The sequence below is a fragment of the Musca vetustissima genome, unplaced genomic scaffold, assembly GCF_032173495.1.
Source record: "Musca vetustissima isolate MV318-11 ecotype Yass unplaced genomic scaffold, APGP_CSIRO_Mvet_v1 utg60940, whole genome shotgun sequence".
NCBI classification, from domain to species: Eukaryota; Metazoa; Arthropoda; class Insecta; order Diptera; family Muscidae; genus Musca; species Musca vetustissima.
Genome location: NW_026878619.1, coordinates 62,489 through 77,309, shown reverse-complemented (window position 1 = coordinate 77,309; position 14,821 = coordinate 62,489). Strand labels below are relative to the sequence as shown.

General features: G+C 32.4%; 1 protein-coding gene across 1 annotated transcript in view; it reads left to right on the top strand.

Annotated features, from left to right (window-relative positions):
• LOC133323410 (sodium/calcium exchanger 1-like) overlaps positions 1-8,150 on the top strand; it is a 53,521-nt gene extending 45,371 nt beyond the window's left edge. Inside the window, exons 5-9 of the mRNA XM_061532339.1 lie at positions 1,697-1,796; positions 1,953-2,075; positions 5,528-5,686; positions 7,711-7,882; positions 7,946-8,150. Coding sequence (XP_061388323.1) covers positions 1,697-1,796; positions 1,953-2,075; positions 5,528-5,686; positions 7,711-7,882; positions 7,946-8,150 — 759 coding nt within the window. The remainder of the gene's footprint in view (positions 1-1,696; positions 1,797-1,952; positions 2,076-5,527; positions 5,687-7,710; positions 7,883-7,945) is intronic.
• The last annotated feature ends 6,671 nt before the right edge of the window (positions 8,151-14,821 follow it).

Here is a 14,821-nt window from a genome sequence, read left to right as displayed (position 1 = left end):
TGGCACCTCCCTCAATGATGGTCCCAATTTTTATTATTTTAGGGGTTTGGCTTGATTTTCAACCGAATTAGCTTCTAATCTCCCTACCAAAAATTACCAGTGTCAGTCTACTGTTTGGAATAGCTTCCATAGAACCGAACCATCCCATTTTCCGTATTTTGACGACTTAAGCCGCATTTTCCAATCGATGGGGTATCAATTTAAAGGTCAACCACTCCTCTTGGATATGCTATTAACTTCTCGGGTCAGGACATATATGCGCAATAGAACACAAATTTTGTAATTTTTCACACAAAAGTCAGGGTTCATTTGGCCCGCTAAATATTGACCGATCTTTATCAAAACAGGCATGCTTATTCTTTGGCCCAATCCCCTTCACCATGTAAAATTTCGCGATGTTTTTGGCCATAATTGCGACCTCTGGAGAGACCAGAAAAACGGAGAAAAATTAAGTATTTGGTTCATTTCATCCCCTAAATATTAATCAATTTTTCCCAAAAACAATAGGGGTCTTCATTGGCCAGAACCCATCCTGCATGCAAAATTTCGTGAAGATTGGTCCATAACTGTGGCCTGTATCGTGTTTACAAATTATAATGGACAGGCGGTAGGACGGACGGACACACATGTCTAGATCGACTCAGCTAGTCGAGATATGACGATCGGTATACTTAATGGTGGGTCTAGGACCAATATTTCGCGGCGTTGCAAACTCTTGGGGCTGCACAAAGCTATAATACCCTGACAACATAGTTGTGTAGAGTGTCTGTAATTTGGAACACAAGTTTTTTTTCGGAGCATGAACAACCTACTATCACATATTAATATTAATGTCCCGATCGACTTCAGAAATTTTGAATGCACGCCACTTGGTGGAGGGTATAAAAATGTCGACCCGGTCGAACTTAACGACTTTTCCTCTTGATCTTTATGCCAATGATTCCTGTGTAACCCTGTATCTATATGGTTCATACGAGATCGGAAAAAAACCTTTTAACAAAACATTTCGTTCCTTGTAGTGAAGGGTGTAAAAAAGTCCGGCCCGTACACACATATCTTCATAATATCTGTTAAAGATACTACATGGAGCTCCTGCCCTATACGATATCTCCCAAAAGTTGTGTTAAAAATTGTATATCTGACGAATTTCGTATATCTCATCTGCAATTTATTCCATGTTCTCTGAACTACAATTTCAACATCAAATTCCGAAAAATGTCCCCACACATCATATCATCAAAAACATACGTTGCACTCAGCATGAACTTCGTCGATGTCACGTACATACGTGACTCAAAATAAAATATGTAAACATGACGTGTAAGTGAAGTCAGCGTGCAAATGTATTTGGAATAAATTTATGTTGGTATGAGGGTGACCAATCATAGTTGATGACGATGATATCTTTCGAAATTTATTTGAAAACAGCAAAACATATGTTGTTCGATACTGTCGTACATTTATTGCAAATAATTTAAACAGAAATGGAAAATTTTGAAGAAAAAATAACGGCAAATATTTCTTTAAAAAATTTTGGTTTCTTTTCCATATATTTTTTCCAAACCTGATTTTCTTCTCAATTAAATTTTGTATCCATAACTTTTCCATCAATACTGGTTTATGTAATCAATCTTATGTATATGTTTTTCATCTTTTCTTTATCTCTTGTTTCCCCCTCCTCTTCCTTTCTTTACAGAATACTGTAGACAAACTTGTACAAAGAGCCAATGCATCTCTCGTGATTGGAACATCCTCATGGAAGGAACAATTTGTTGAAGCCCTCACAGTAAATCCCGGTAAGTAACAACAATCTGAACAACAGCAACAACAAGTTAACATGAAAGGGATGTGGGAAAGGGAAAATTACAAAAAAAAATGGGAAAATCTACTAAACGTCCTCGTTGACATTGCCTTTCATTTAAAATGTGTTTTTTTTTCATCCTTTCTTCCAGGCGATGATGATGATGGTGAAGAGGGTGAAGATGGTGTGGCTTCCACGCCATCATGTTTCGATTATGTGATGCATTTCTTAACATTATTCTGGAAACTATTATTTGCATTCATCCCACCAACAGGTAAGAAGAGATATCTGAATCGTTTATTTTGAAAGTAGATTAAGTCAATTTTTTCTTATATTAATATATTTTAAGGTTTTGGTTTGATTTGTTTCAAAATAATTGTTAAGTGGTATTAATTTGATTTGTAAAGTTAGAGTAAATTGACTGGCTGACTGACTTAATGTTGCATCAACGTCCGAAATTCGTACTAAAACGGCACGAAAAGTACTAAAATGTACATTTGTATATGGCGAACCAGAATTAGAGTCACTGATGGAGTGAGAATAGATGTATCAAAGGGTTTTTTTCTGAAAATTCGAATTATAAGTATCCGAAAATAGTACTAAAATGTACAAAATTTTGTACAATTTCGTATCATGTGATAGAGCTAAAAACCTGAATTGTGGAATGCGAATCAAATTTGAGAAATATAGTCGATAAAGGGAGGTGGTTTTCAAAAGTATGTACACATGTATACGAAAAGTACTAAACAGTATTAAATTTGGTACAAATTGATATTGAAGAAACTGATGGAACTCTGAAATTTGAAATTAACATTACCGTCGCAGTGTAGAATTGGAATATGTACGTAGTTTTGGAAATTGTTTACATACGTATACGAAAAGTACTACATGCTTCTAAATACGGTACAATTTTAATTGTTGGTGAATCGATAGGCTGAAACACGGGAATTTGGAAATAAGATTATTATTGCATTGTATTGAAGTGTGTAGGTAATTTTGGAAATTCGTACTAATGGGTACTAAATTTGGTACAATTTAAATTTTTGATGAACCGATAGAGCTGGAATCCTGACATTTGCAGTTAGGATCACAGTAGGATTGGGGTATATATGAAGTTTTTGGAAATTCGTATTAACGTGTACTAAATTTGGTACGAATTGGATTTGAGTGAACCGATATGGCTTGAATCCTGAAATTTGGAGTAAGGATCACTGTTAGGATGTTGAATTGCGGTATGTACGAAGTTTTGGAAATTCCTAGCAAAGTCTACGAAAAGTACTAAATGGTAATAAATTTGATACAATTTGGATTTACGCCTAACCTAATGTGTACTAAATTTGTTACAAAATCGATTTGGGTGAACCGATACAGCTTGAATCTGAAACTTGTTGCTAGTAATGAAAATTTGTACGGATGTGTACTTCCCTGAGCTGTTCTTCCAAATCGACTATAAGAACTCCTTCCAACTCGCCAATAAACATAGCCTCTTGTTTGCCTGTGAAAACTAGCTACTACTCGTCCCTTCTGCTCTTCTGTAAAGACGGCCTTCAGCTCGTCTATAAATACCCCCTTCAGCTCATTTATAGAGAATCTCTTCAACTCGTCTGCAGTGACTTCCTTTAGATCGTCTACGAAAGACTCCCTTCAGCTCGTCTATAAGGATTAAGTTCAGATTGCTTATAAAATACTCCCATCAGCTCATCTGTATAAAAACTCCATTCAACTCGCCTATAAGGACACCCCTCAGCTCGTCGGTAGGTATTCTGTTCAGCTCGTCTATGAAAGACTCCGTTCAGTTCGTCTATGAAATATTCCATTAGGCCTCCTCCCTTAAGACTCCTTTCACCTCGTCTATGAAAGACTCCCTTCAGTTCATCTATAAATACTCCTTAAAGCTTGTCTTCAGAGAATCCCTTCAGCTCGTCTATGAAAGGCTCCCTTCAGGCCGTCTATGAAAGACTCTCTTCAGCTCGTCTATAAAGAATCCCTACAACTCGTCTAGAAAAGTTTCCCCTTTAGCTCGTCTGTAAAGACGTTCTTCAGCTCGTCTATAAAAACTCCCTTCAGCCGGTATATGGAGACTTTCAACAACTCATCTATCAATACTCTGTATATTCGGTTCGTCTATAGAGACCTTCTTCAGCTCGTCTATAGAGACTTCCTTCAGCTCGTCTATAGAGACTCCCTTCAGCTCGTCTATAAAAATCCTCTTTAGGTTGTCTATAAAATCCCTTCAGCTCGCCTATAAAATAATATTCCATTAAGCCTTCTCCCTTAAAACTCTTTTCCCCTCGACAATGCAAGACTCTCTTCAGCCCGTCTATGAAAGACTCCCTTCAGCTTGTCTATAAAGAATCCCTACAGCTCGTCTGTAAAGACTTTCATCAGATCGTCTATAAAGACTCCCTTCAACCCGTCTATAAAGATGTCTATGTAAGACCCCCTTCTGTTCGTCTATAGACCCTCCGTTTAGCTCGTCTATGAAAGACTCCTCTCAGATCGTCTAAAATACTCAAACCAGCTCGTCAATAAAACCTCCTCTCGTCTATTAAAATTCCGTTTGTCTATGAAAGACTCCTTTTAGCTCCCCTATAGATACTCACTTCAGCTCGTCTAAAGAGACTATCTTCACCCCGTCTATAAAGATTCCCTCCATATCTCCATAAAGACTTCCTCCCTCTCTGTTTACAAAGACTTCCTTCTTCACTAATCTATAAAGTCTACCTCCAACTCGTCTATGAAAGAATCCCTTCAGCTCGTCTATAGAGACACTCTTAGCTCTTCTATAGAGACCCCTCTAGCTCTCCTACAAATACTTCCTCAAGTTCCTCTAAATGTACTTCCCTCTTGATCCTTCCTCCCTCCAACCTTCCAACTAAATCGCGTGCCACTTACTTAACTTATCCAAATTAAATTTCCATTATAAAATAAAAGTTGTTTTTGTTGTTGAAGTAGAAAAAAAAAACAAAAAAGCTGCTAGAAATTAAATTAAAAACAAAAGTGAAGATAAAAGCAGAACTTCAACAGAGTGAAAGTGCCACTTGAAATAAAAAAAAAAAAACAGAAACAACAACTCGAGGAAATATTTTGTGCCATGGTGCCAACAACGACACCAAATCCATGCAGGGCAACAGCACCACCACCACCATTACCTGCAGCAACAACAACAGGTGTTGTCATGTCAAAGTTATTTGCTGTACATCCTGTCGTTTTAGTTTCGCTTGTATGTGTCGTTGTTGTCGCTGGTGTTGTAGTTGTTGTTGTAATTGTTGTTTTTAATTTTGTTTCCTTTATTTTTACTCCCCGTGTTCACTTTCACTTTGACTAACAACTTTTAAATGACTGCCGCAGGGCTTGTTATGCGGTTTGCCACAACGACAGCGGCAACAACAAAAACAATAATTGTAATAACAGCAACAACAACAACAAAACCATAGAGTCACACGATATTTTTCCTATTTGGATTTAGCGGCAGCAATAAAAATTTTCCTCGCTATGAAAGTAACTTAAATAAGATAAGTTTTAAGAAGCTTCAATGGATTCGATTGGGTTCGAAGTTTATTAGACACCCACTTGATCAGCTGATTATTTTTTAACAATTTAATCTTTATTATTTAAAGAAAATATTTTATATATAAATTTGTAATATTTATTTTTTATTTATCAATTTGTATTTATTTATTTTTTATTTTTTAATTTGTCATCCGTTTGTTTTTTTCTTTTCAGATATTGCCGGCGGCTATCTGTGTTTCGTTGTGTCGATATTCTGCATTGGTGTAGTAACAGCCGTTATTGGTGATATTGCCTCATATTTCGGTTGTACATTGGGCATCAAGGATGCCGTCACTGCCATTTGTTTCGTTGCTTTGGGTACCAGTATACCAGGTAAGTGCGAAAGGCTGGCTGCATGGCTGGCTAGCTGGTCGTAACGCCAAACTACAACAATTTATTTAAAAAATAAAATATGTAGTCATAAAACAACAAAAATTTATTTTAAAATATACATTCAAAATGAACGGAATATCTATCCAATGGAAAACTTCAATCAAGGCCATATTGATGGTTACCAAAGAGAAACTTTGAAATATTTTTTTATAGCCACTCATGTGGAAGTTGATGGGCGAAATATTCAAATTTGTGAAAGGGAATAAATCAAAAAATACACATTTCGATGAATTTAATATTGAGAAAAATATTTAAAAAAATCTAAAGAACTTTTCTATATAGCTGGTCTATAAAGACACTCTTCAGCTGGTCTATAAAGACACCCTTCAGCTCGTCTGTAAAGACTCCCTTTAGTTCGACTATGAAGGACTGCCTTCAGCTCATCTATGAAAGACCCCCTTCAGCTCTACCATGAAAGACTCCCTTCAGCTCTACTATGAAAGACTCCCTGCTTCAGCTCGTCTATAAAAGACTCCCTTCAGCTCATCTATGAAAGACTCCATCCTATGAAATACTCTCTTCTTCGAGTCTATAACGGCTCCCTTCCTTTTGGTCTATAAACAATCCCGTCACTTCGTCGATAAAGACTTTCTTCACTTCGTCTATAAAAGGCTTCCTTTAGCTCGTCTAAAAGTCTCCCTTCAACTTGTCTATGAAATATTCCCTTCAGCTCGTCAAAAGTCTTATAAAGATTCTCTTCAACTCGTCTATAAAGGCTCCCTTTCTGATCGCCTATAAAAATCCATTCTGTTCGCCTATAAAAAATCCCTTTAGTCCCTCTATAAAGATCACCTTCATCTCGTCTAAATGTCTCCGTCCACCACGTCTATGAAAGACTCCCTTCAGTTCGTCTATAAATACACCTTCCAACTCGTCTATGAAAGACTCCCTGCTGCAGCTCGTCTATGAAAGACTCCCTGCTGCAGCTCGTCTATGAAAGACTCCCTGCTGCAGCTCGTCTATGAAAGACTCCCTGCTGCAGCTCGTCTATGAAAGACTCCATGCTGCAGCTCGTCTATGAAAGACTCCATGCTGCAGCTCGTCTATGAAAGACTCCCTACTGCAGCTCGTCTATGAAAGACTCCCTGCTGCAGCTCGTTTATGAAAGACTCCCTGCTGCAGCTCGTCTATGAAAGACTCCCAGCTGCAGCTCGTCTATGAAAGACTCCCTGCTGCAGCTCGTCTATGAAAGACTCCCTGCTGCAGCTCGTCTATGAAAGACTCCCTTCAGCTCGACCCCCTTCAGCTCATTTATGAAAGACTCCCTTCAGCTCTCTGTTAAGGCGCTCCTCTGCTCGTCTTTGAAAGACTCCCTTCAACTTGTCTTTGAAAGACTCCTTTCACCTCGTCTTTGAAAGACTCCCTGTTTCAGCTCGTCTACAAAGTCTCCATCTAACTCTTCTATAAAGACTCCCTTCAGCTCTTTAAAGACTCCCTTTCATTCGTCTCGAAAGACTCCCTGCTTCAGCTCGTCTATGAAAGACTCCCTGCTTCAGCTCGTCTATGAAAGACTCCCTGTTTCAGCTCGTCTATGAAAGACTCCCTGCTGCAGCTCGTCTATGAAAGACTCCCTTCACCTGGTCTATGAAAGACTCCCTTCAGCTCGACCCCCTTCAGTTCGTTTATGAAAGACTCCCTTCAGCTCTCTGTTAAGGCGCTCCTCAGCTCGTCTTTGAAAGACTCCCTTCAACTTGTCTTTGAAAGACTCCTTTCACCTCGTCTTTGAAAGACTCCCTGTTTCAGCTCGTCTATAAAGTCTCCATCTAACTCTTCTATAAAGACTCCCTTCAGCTCTTTAAAGACTCCCTTTCATTCGTCTCGAAAGAATCCCTCTTCAGCTCGTCTATAAAGCCTCCCACCCCCTGGCCCTTAAACTCGTCTAAAATTCATGTCAAATGTTTTTAACGTTTTTTTTATTTATTTTTTTTTATTTATTCATATTTTCTTTTATTGTCATCTTCCAGATACTTTTGCCAGTAAAGTCGCTGCCATCCAAGATAAATATGCCGACGCCAGTGTGGGCAATGTAACCGGTAGTAATGCTGTCAATGTCTTCCTTGGTATTGGTGTTGCGTGGTCTCTGGCCGCCATTGTGCACGAGGCCAAGGGCACCGTCTATGCAGTGGAACCGGGAACGTAAGTCCTTGAAAATTTGTGAAATTGGAATAGATAAATTATTAATCTCATTTGTATTTTTAGTATTGCCTTCTCGGTGACGCTGTTCTGTTCAGAGGCATTAATTGCCATTTTAATACTCATGTTGAGACGTAGTAAAAAAGTGGGCGGTGAATTGGGTGGCCCGAAGAAAATCAAATACATCAGCAGTGGTATTATGTTCAGTTTATGGGTTATCTATTTGCTTGTGAGCACCCTGGAGGCATATGGTGTCATCGAAGGATTCTAAATGCCAGCAGGATCTAATCCAGCAGACTTCCAAAAATTTACTACACTCACACATACACACGTACATACATACATAACGATAAACACAAACAAAAGATCTACATCTTCTGCAACTACTGCAAAGCAACTGAAAAAGAAGAAGATGAAGAAAAAAAGTAGCAACAGAAAGGATAACAACAACAACCACATTACAACAACTACAGCATTACTATTTGTAAACAACAACAAGAAAAACCCAATCTTTTTTATATTTAATTACTACTACAACAACAATCTATCTATCTAATCTAACTATCTTTCAATCTATCTACATACCTACATATGTATACAAAAAAACATACAAACATTTCACTACTACTACAACAACAACAAACAAAACCAACTTGAACTATAGCTACAACTATTGTTATAAAATTTAGAAGAACAGGAAATAAAGAAAAGAAGAAGATTAAGGAAAAAAGGATGAAGCAGGAAAAAAACCAAAACCAAAAAAAAATTAGATCATGAAAGACGGCAATATAAGCCCTAATTAATTTTAGACTTACTTCTACTTCTAATATTACTACTACAACTACACTTACTGTTAGATCGACCTTAAACAAAAAACCAAAATCTAGTAACGAAAGAGAGGGAACCAAAGAAAATTAACTTTGTTGTTGGTGTTCATATATATCTAAACATATAAGCCAGCAAACAAATCTCTTTTAAAAGAAAAGCCAAAAAATCGAAAAAAAAAATATTTCAATAAAAAAAAAAAACAAAAAACAAATCTACAGAAATGCATGAATGGATCTTTGTACAGGACTATGTCTATGTCTGTGTCTGTTCCAATTTAAAAATGGCCACCAAATGGAATTTTTTATATTCCATTTGGTCCACCACACACAGTCCAGTCAATGTTAGTTAAACTAGCTAATATATAACCTAACCTAAAAAAACACAAAAAAAAATAAAATAAATAAATTATGTAAACAAAAAAAATCAAGCAAAATTTAATGCAACTAAGTACTTTAAACAAAATGAAAAACCTAAGAAAAAAACAACAACAAAAAACATACATTTATTCTTAAACTTACGATTACTATAAGCGAAAACACCCCCTACCCTGCCCCCCCTTAAATAATGTCCTGATTTCCCTCTGGGGAATCATGAATATATTGGAGAAATTCCCAAATATGTAACTGTGTTTTTTCTACTAATTCATTTGGTGAACTCCTAAAAGTATGCTTCAAAATTAAAGGTTTTTTATAATTGCTCTGTCTCTCTCCCTCTCTTGGTGTGCTGTTTTCACAATGGGGGATATATTTCTCATGAATTTTCCCTGTACTTAATTCTGAAATAAATGAATAGATAAATAATCGATAAACATAAATCGATAAATTATCGATAAAAAAACGAACATATTTTTGTCTATGGTAATATATAAAGTTACAAAAAATATACATTTTCTTAATATGGAATAAATCCAAAACTTGTGGTTGTATTAAAAATCGATAGATTATTGTTATCGATAATGTAGACATCAACATATTTTGGTCTATGGTAATTAATGAAATTAAATAAAAAAGAAATAAATAAATTATCTTGGCATGGAAAATATCCCAAAATTGTGGTTGTATTATAAATCGATAAATTATAGTTATCGATAATATTGACATAACATAGTTTGGTTTATTGCAATTTGTAATAATAACTAAAAATAAATAAATTATCATGGCATGGAAAAAACACCAAATTGTGGCTATGTTATAAATCGATAAATTGTCGTTATCGATAATATAGACATCTACATAATTAGGTTTATTGAAATTTGTAATGTTAAAAAAATAAATAAATTATCATGTCATGGACATAATAAGAAATTGTTGTTGCATTATAAATCGATAAATTATAGATACCGATAAAATAAAATATCGATAAAAGAATAATATTTTGGTCAATGGTAATTTATAATATTAAACAATACAAATAGTATTGGCATGGCAAAAAGTCAAAAACTGTTGTATCGATAAATTATTTATGTCGATAAGTTATCGATAATATAGATATCCACAATATCTATAGCAATATTAAAAAATATAAATTATTTTCTTACGGAAAAAAGTAACCAAATTGTGGTTGTATATTTTGTCGATAATTTTTTTAATTTCGATAAATTGTCGATATCGATAAATATTGGAAACAAAAATATATTCGTCTATGGAAATTTAACAAATTGAAACTGATTTTCTACGGAAAAATCAATAAATTGTTGTTGTATTATAAATCGATAAACTTGTTTGTGTCGATAAATTATGGATATCGACGGAAATGGACACAAAACATTTTAGTCTATGGAAATTCTGAAAATTAGAAAAATGTAAACATACTTGCTTTGGAAAAATCTCCAAAATTTGGTTTTATGATAAATCGATAAATTATCGATATCGATTAAAATAGAGACAAAAATATTTCATATTATGAACATTTGTAATATTAAAAAAAATATGCAAAAAATATTTTTTGCATGAAAAAAGTCAGCATATTTTGATTGCATGATAAGTCGTTAATTTTTCATATCGATAAATTATCGAAAATATAAAAATTAATAAATTTCGGTCTATGGTAATTTATAAAATTAAATAAAAACATATAAATTATCTTGCTATAAAAATCACCAAAATGTGATTGTATTATAAATCGATAAATTATTGATATTGATAAGTATGGAGATGGAAATATTTTTGTTATCGAACAAATTTACTTGCAAACAGTCTGTTCTATGGAAATGTTCAACAAAAAAAAATTAAAATAAATTGTCTTGCTATGGAAAAATCACTAAATTACATACACACATTTCGATAACAATTGATAAAAAACTGATCAAACAATCGCATTTCGATAACAATCGAACAATTAAAAATTCTGGGATATTTATTTCAATATCATAATTTCAAGTTCCAGAAAGAATTTGTATTAATTTCATGGTCATAATAAAATAAACACACTTTCGATAAATATCGATATAGTCAATTTTCTGGCAATTTTTCAAAAATAAAGAAAATAACACCATTTTTCTAAATTCTCAGAACTGTTTTTATATTCTCGGGATATTTCTCCATATTTTAATGATTTTGTTTTCATAAAAGCCAAATTTCGATAACAATCGATAAAAATATTTGTGTTGTGATTTATCATAATTTTATAACAACTTCATGCCAAAATAAAAATCTAAATGATTTTTTTCATAAATAACATCAAAATTAAAGGAAACTACATTTCGATAAATATCGATAAAATTTAGTTTGAAAGCAACTTTATAAAAACAGTGAATTTTTGGTAGAGTTTTTCCATATATCCATTGTATACCATTTAACATGACGTTTATCTATTATTCGTATGTATATTTTTCATTTCGATAAGTATCGATATAACGCATATTTATTCAGAAAAAATATTAATTTTTATCGTTTTTATATATGTGTTTAACGTATGTAAACAACTATATTTAAATATTATATATATGTGCATTATTTTCTGATATTATATGGTTTATCGATATGGTTATGGTTTATCGATATTTATCGAAATGAAAATTGGTATTTTTGTAAATCTAACTATTATCTATGGCTTGTAAACAAATCATTTTTGTCTATACAATAAATTTTAATAGATATTTTATCGATATAAGCAAAAAATACCATCGATAATTATATGGATAAGAAGTTTTGTATTCAAATAATAGCCAATGATATATCGATAAAATACTTTGTATTCATTGAAATAATGTCCAATGATTTTAATTGTAAATAGTTTGTTATCGATTTGTATAATTTTTGTGTTCAATATAACATTTTGATTTTTTTTTTCTTTGGATTTCGATAAATTTTATTAATCGAGATTGATTTCGATTTTTATCAATAATAATGTTAAAATGTTTTATAGATTTTTTTAATATAAATTCACTACCACTAAAAACGTTACCAATAAAATCAGTTATTTTTGCCACACATGGTTATCGATAATTTAACATATTATCGATAAAACAGTGTAATTAATATTGAATATTTTTAAATGCAATTTTTTTGTTAATACTATAATAAAAAACACTCTATCGATGGAAAATATCTATCGATAACATGTGTTATCGGAATCTAGAAATATTTAAATATAAAAAAATAGATTAGTTTGTAAATTAAAATTATCAATGAGATAAAAAATATCGATAAAACTCGATTATAATACAACAACAATTACAAATTGTATTTCCTAATTGAAAGTTATCGATAAAATTCGATTATAATGCAACTACAATTAGTAATTATAAGTGAAAAAATGTACTTACATTTTTTGTAAATTTCAAAATTATCGATAAAAATTTCAAAATTCGATTATAATACAACACAAAAACTATTTTCAAATATTTTGATTTATAAAAACAAGTACAGGGAAAGAGAGTTTACCCCCATTATATCTGTCCAAATAGTCCCCATTTTATATATATATAAAATAAATTATTGTGTATAGTCCAAAAATTAAAACAAAAATAAAAATTATACATTTTTATAGCCATCGAAGAAATAACAACAACATAGGCAACAACAAAACGCCAAGTAATAAAACAAATAATTGTTAATTTTTTAAAAAATATATATTAAAATTCTCCTGGGAAATTTCCGTTGCAAAAGGTGTATTAGCGATAACAAAGAAATTATTTTAATTTAAAAAAAAAAATATTTAAAAAATTATTTATTTATTAAAAACAACCATAAATCCTAAGAACCTTTCCTTCCCCCACAATACAAAAAAAAACAAAGAAGGACATAAGTCAAGAATTTATTACAACAAAAAACTAGGAAATTTATAAAAAAAATCTTAATATTATTTAAAGAAGAAGAAGAAGAGATGAAAAACCTATTATTATATTTAAAAAAACATTTATTATTTAAGTTATAGCAAATTAATTAAAAAAAGAAATGTTTTGTTTTTTGTAATTTATTGAAAAGAAAAAAAATAATTTGTTCTTAGTTTAAAAAAAAATCAATGAACCAACCAACCAACAAAATGGAAAACAACAACTTATTATAGTTTTTGTTTGTTTTTCCTTTAATGCCATAATTTTAAGTTTTAATTTCTACTTTTCCTTGTCTTTATTTATCTTTCTTTTTTGTAAAAATAAAACAAAAAAAAAATTTTAAACATTTTAAATTAAAAAAAATAAATAAATATATTGTAAGTCTTAAGTTCTCTCTTTCCATATTTATTGTTGTATTTCCTTTTATTTTAATTTTTTTGTTTGTTTTTGCTTTTGTAATTATTTGTTTATGTAAGTTTCTATTTATAATTTAATGTTTGTTTATTTTTGTTAATAAAGAAATAAAGTATCAAAAAAAAACTAAGAAAAAAATATGAGAGTACGGATGTTTGGAAGAAATCTAATGATTAATTTGATTTGAAATTTTTATAGAGATTCCTAAATGATTTCCAGAATTTTATAAATAAATCCTTATCAGTATCCTCGGAGCAAAAACCTTAAAAATACCTGAAATGAATTGGGACTTTCTTTATACGGGGGCTATATCAAAAATTGACCTACATCGGAAATTTTCGGCAGAAATATTTTTTATCATCATTCAAAAACACAGAATGCCAATTCAACCTTCAAAAAGTGGGGGAACATTTAAATGGAGGAAAATGCCAAACGTGATTTGAATATTTCCCGCTCAGATGTTTTTCAATCTCCAAAAACAGAAATTTCGGCGAAAGAAGAAGTCGGCTACTAAAACTTTAGAGAACCCGGCACAATGTTCTGGGTCTTTTTATTATCAAATATACAACAACAACAACATGGTGACGTTCAGTGCCAATGTCGTTGTTATATTATCGATAATAAATTACATGACAAAAGGCTCAACGCAATCATTTTGGCCTTAAGAGCATCAAAAATCATGCGTAGGGTCAAAATTTAGACTTATATTTAAAACATTTTCTGCAAAAATGCCTTTTACCCTCCATGAACCCTGAATGCCAACCTAAAGCCACTTGAGAGGCTAAACCTTTAAAAAAATCCAATAATGGAGCGGTACATTTGTACATGGATCTATATTGGTACATGGATCTATATTGATAATTATCTGCATATATGTATTTATGGTAGCCTTCAAAACCCGTAATGCCACAATGCGGCTAGAAAAATAAAATAACGAAAATGGGTCGGTACCTGCACCAAAACGTGAACTGAACTAAATTCCGTTAAAAAATGTACCCAAAATATCGAAAACTTGGACCAATGTTGATAATTTTTGGCACCAATAAAAATCGAAAATACCAAAATGTGCCAAAAAGTCCCAAAATACAGAATAACAGGGTAAAAAACTCAAAATATAAAATTGAAGCGAAATAGGTTGAAACACTTTAAACACTCTAAAGTCACCAAAAATTCCGAATATGGGCGGCTGCTACCCGGAATCTTGGTACAATATGGATTATTTTTAATAGCCCAATACCCAATGAGAACCAAAAACACCAAATCACGACCAAAGATTTTGAAAATATACCCAAAAGCTTTAAAATACCGAATATGAGGGGTAACGTTATATGGATCTACCAAAACAAAACCTTTGTTTTGTCACGACCATATTTTCCTTATAATATTTCACATGGTTGGCAACATTGCACATCAAATTCAAATAG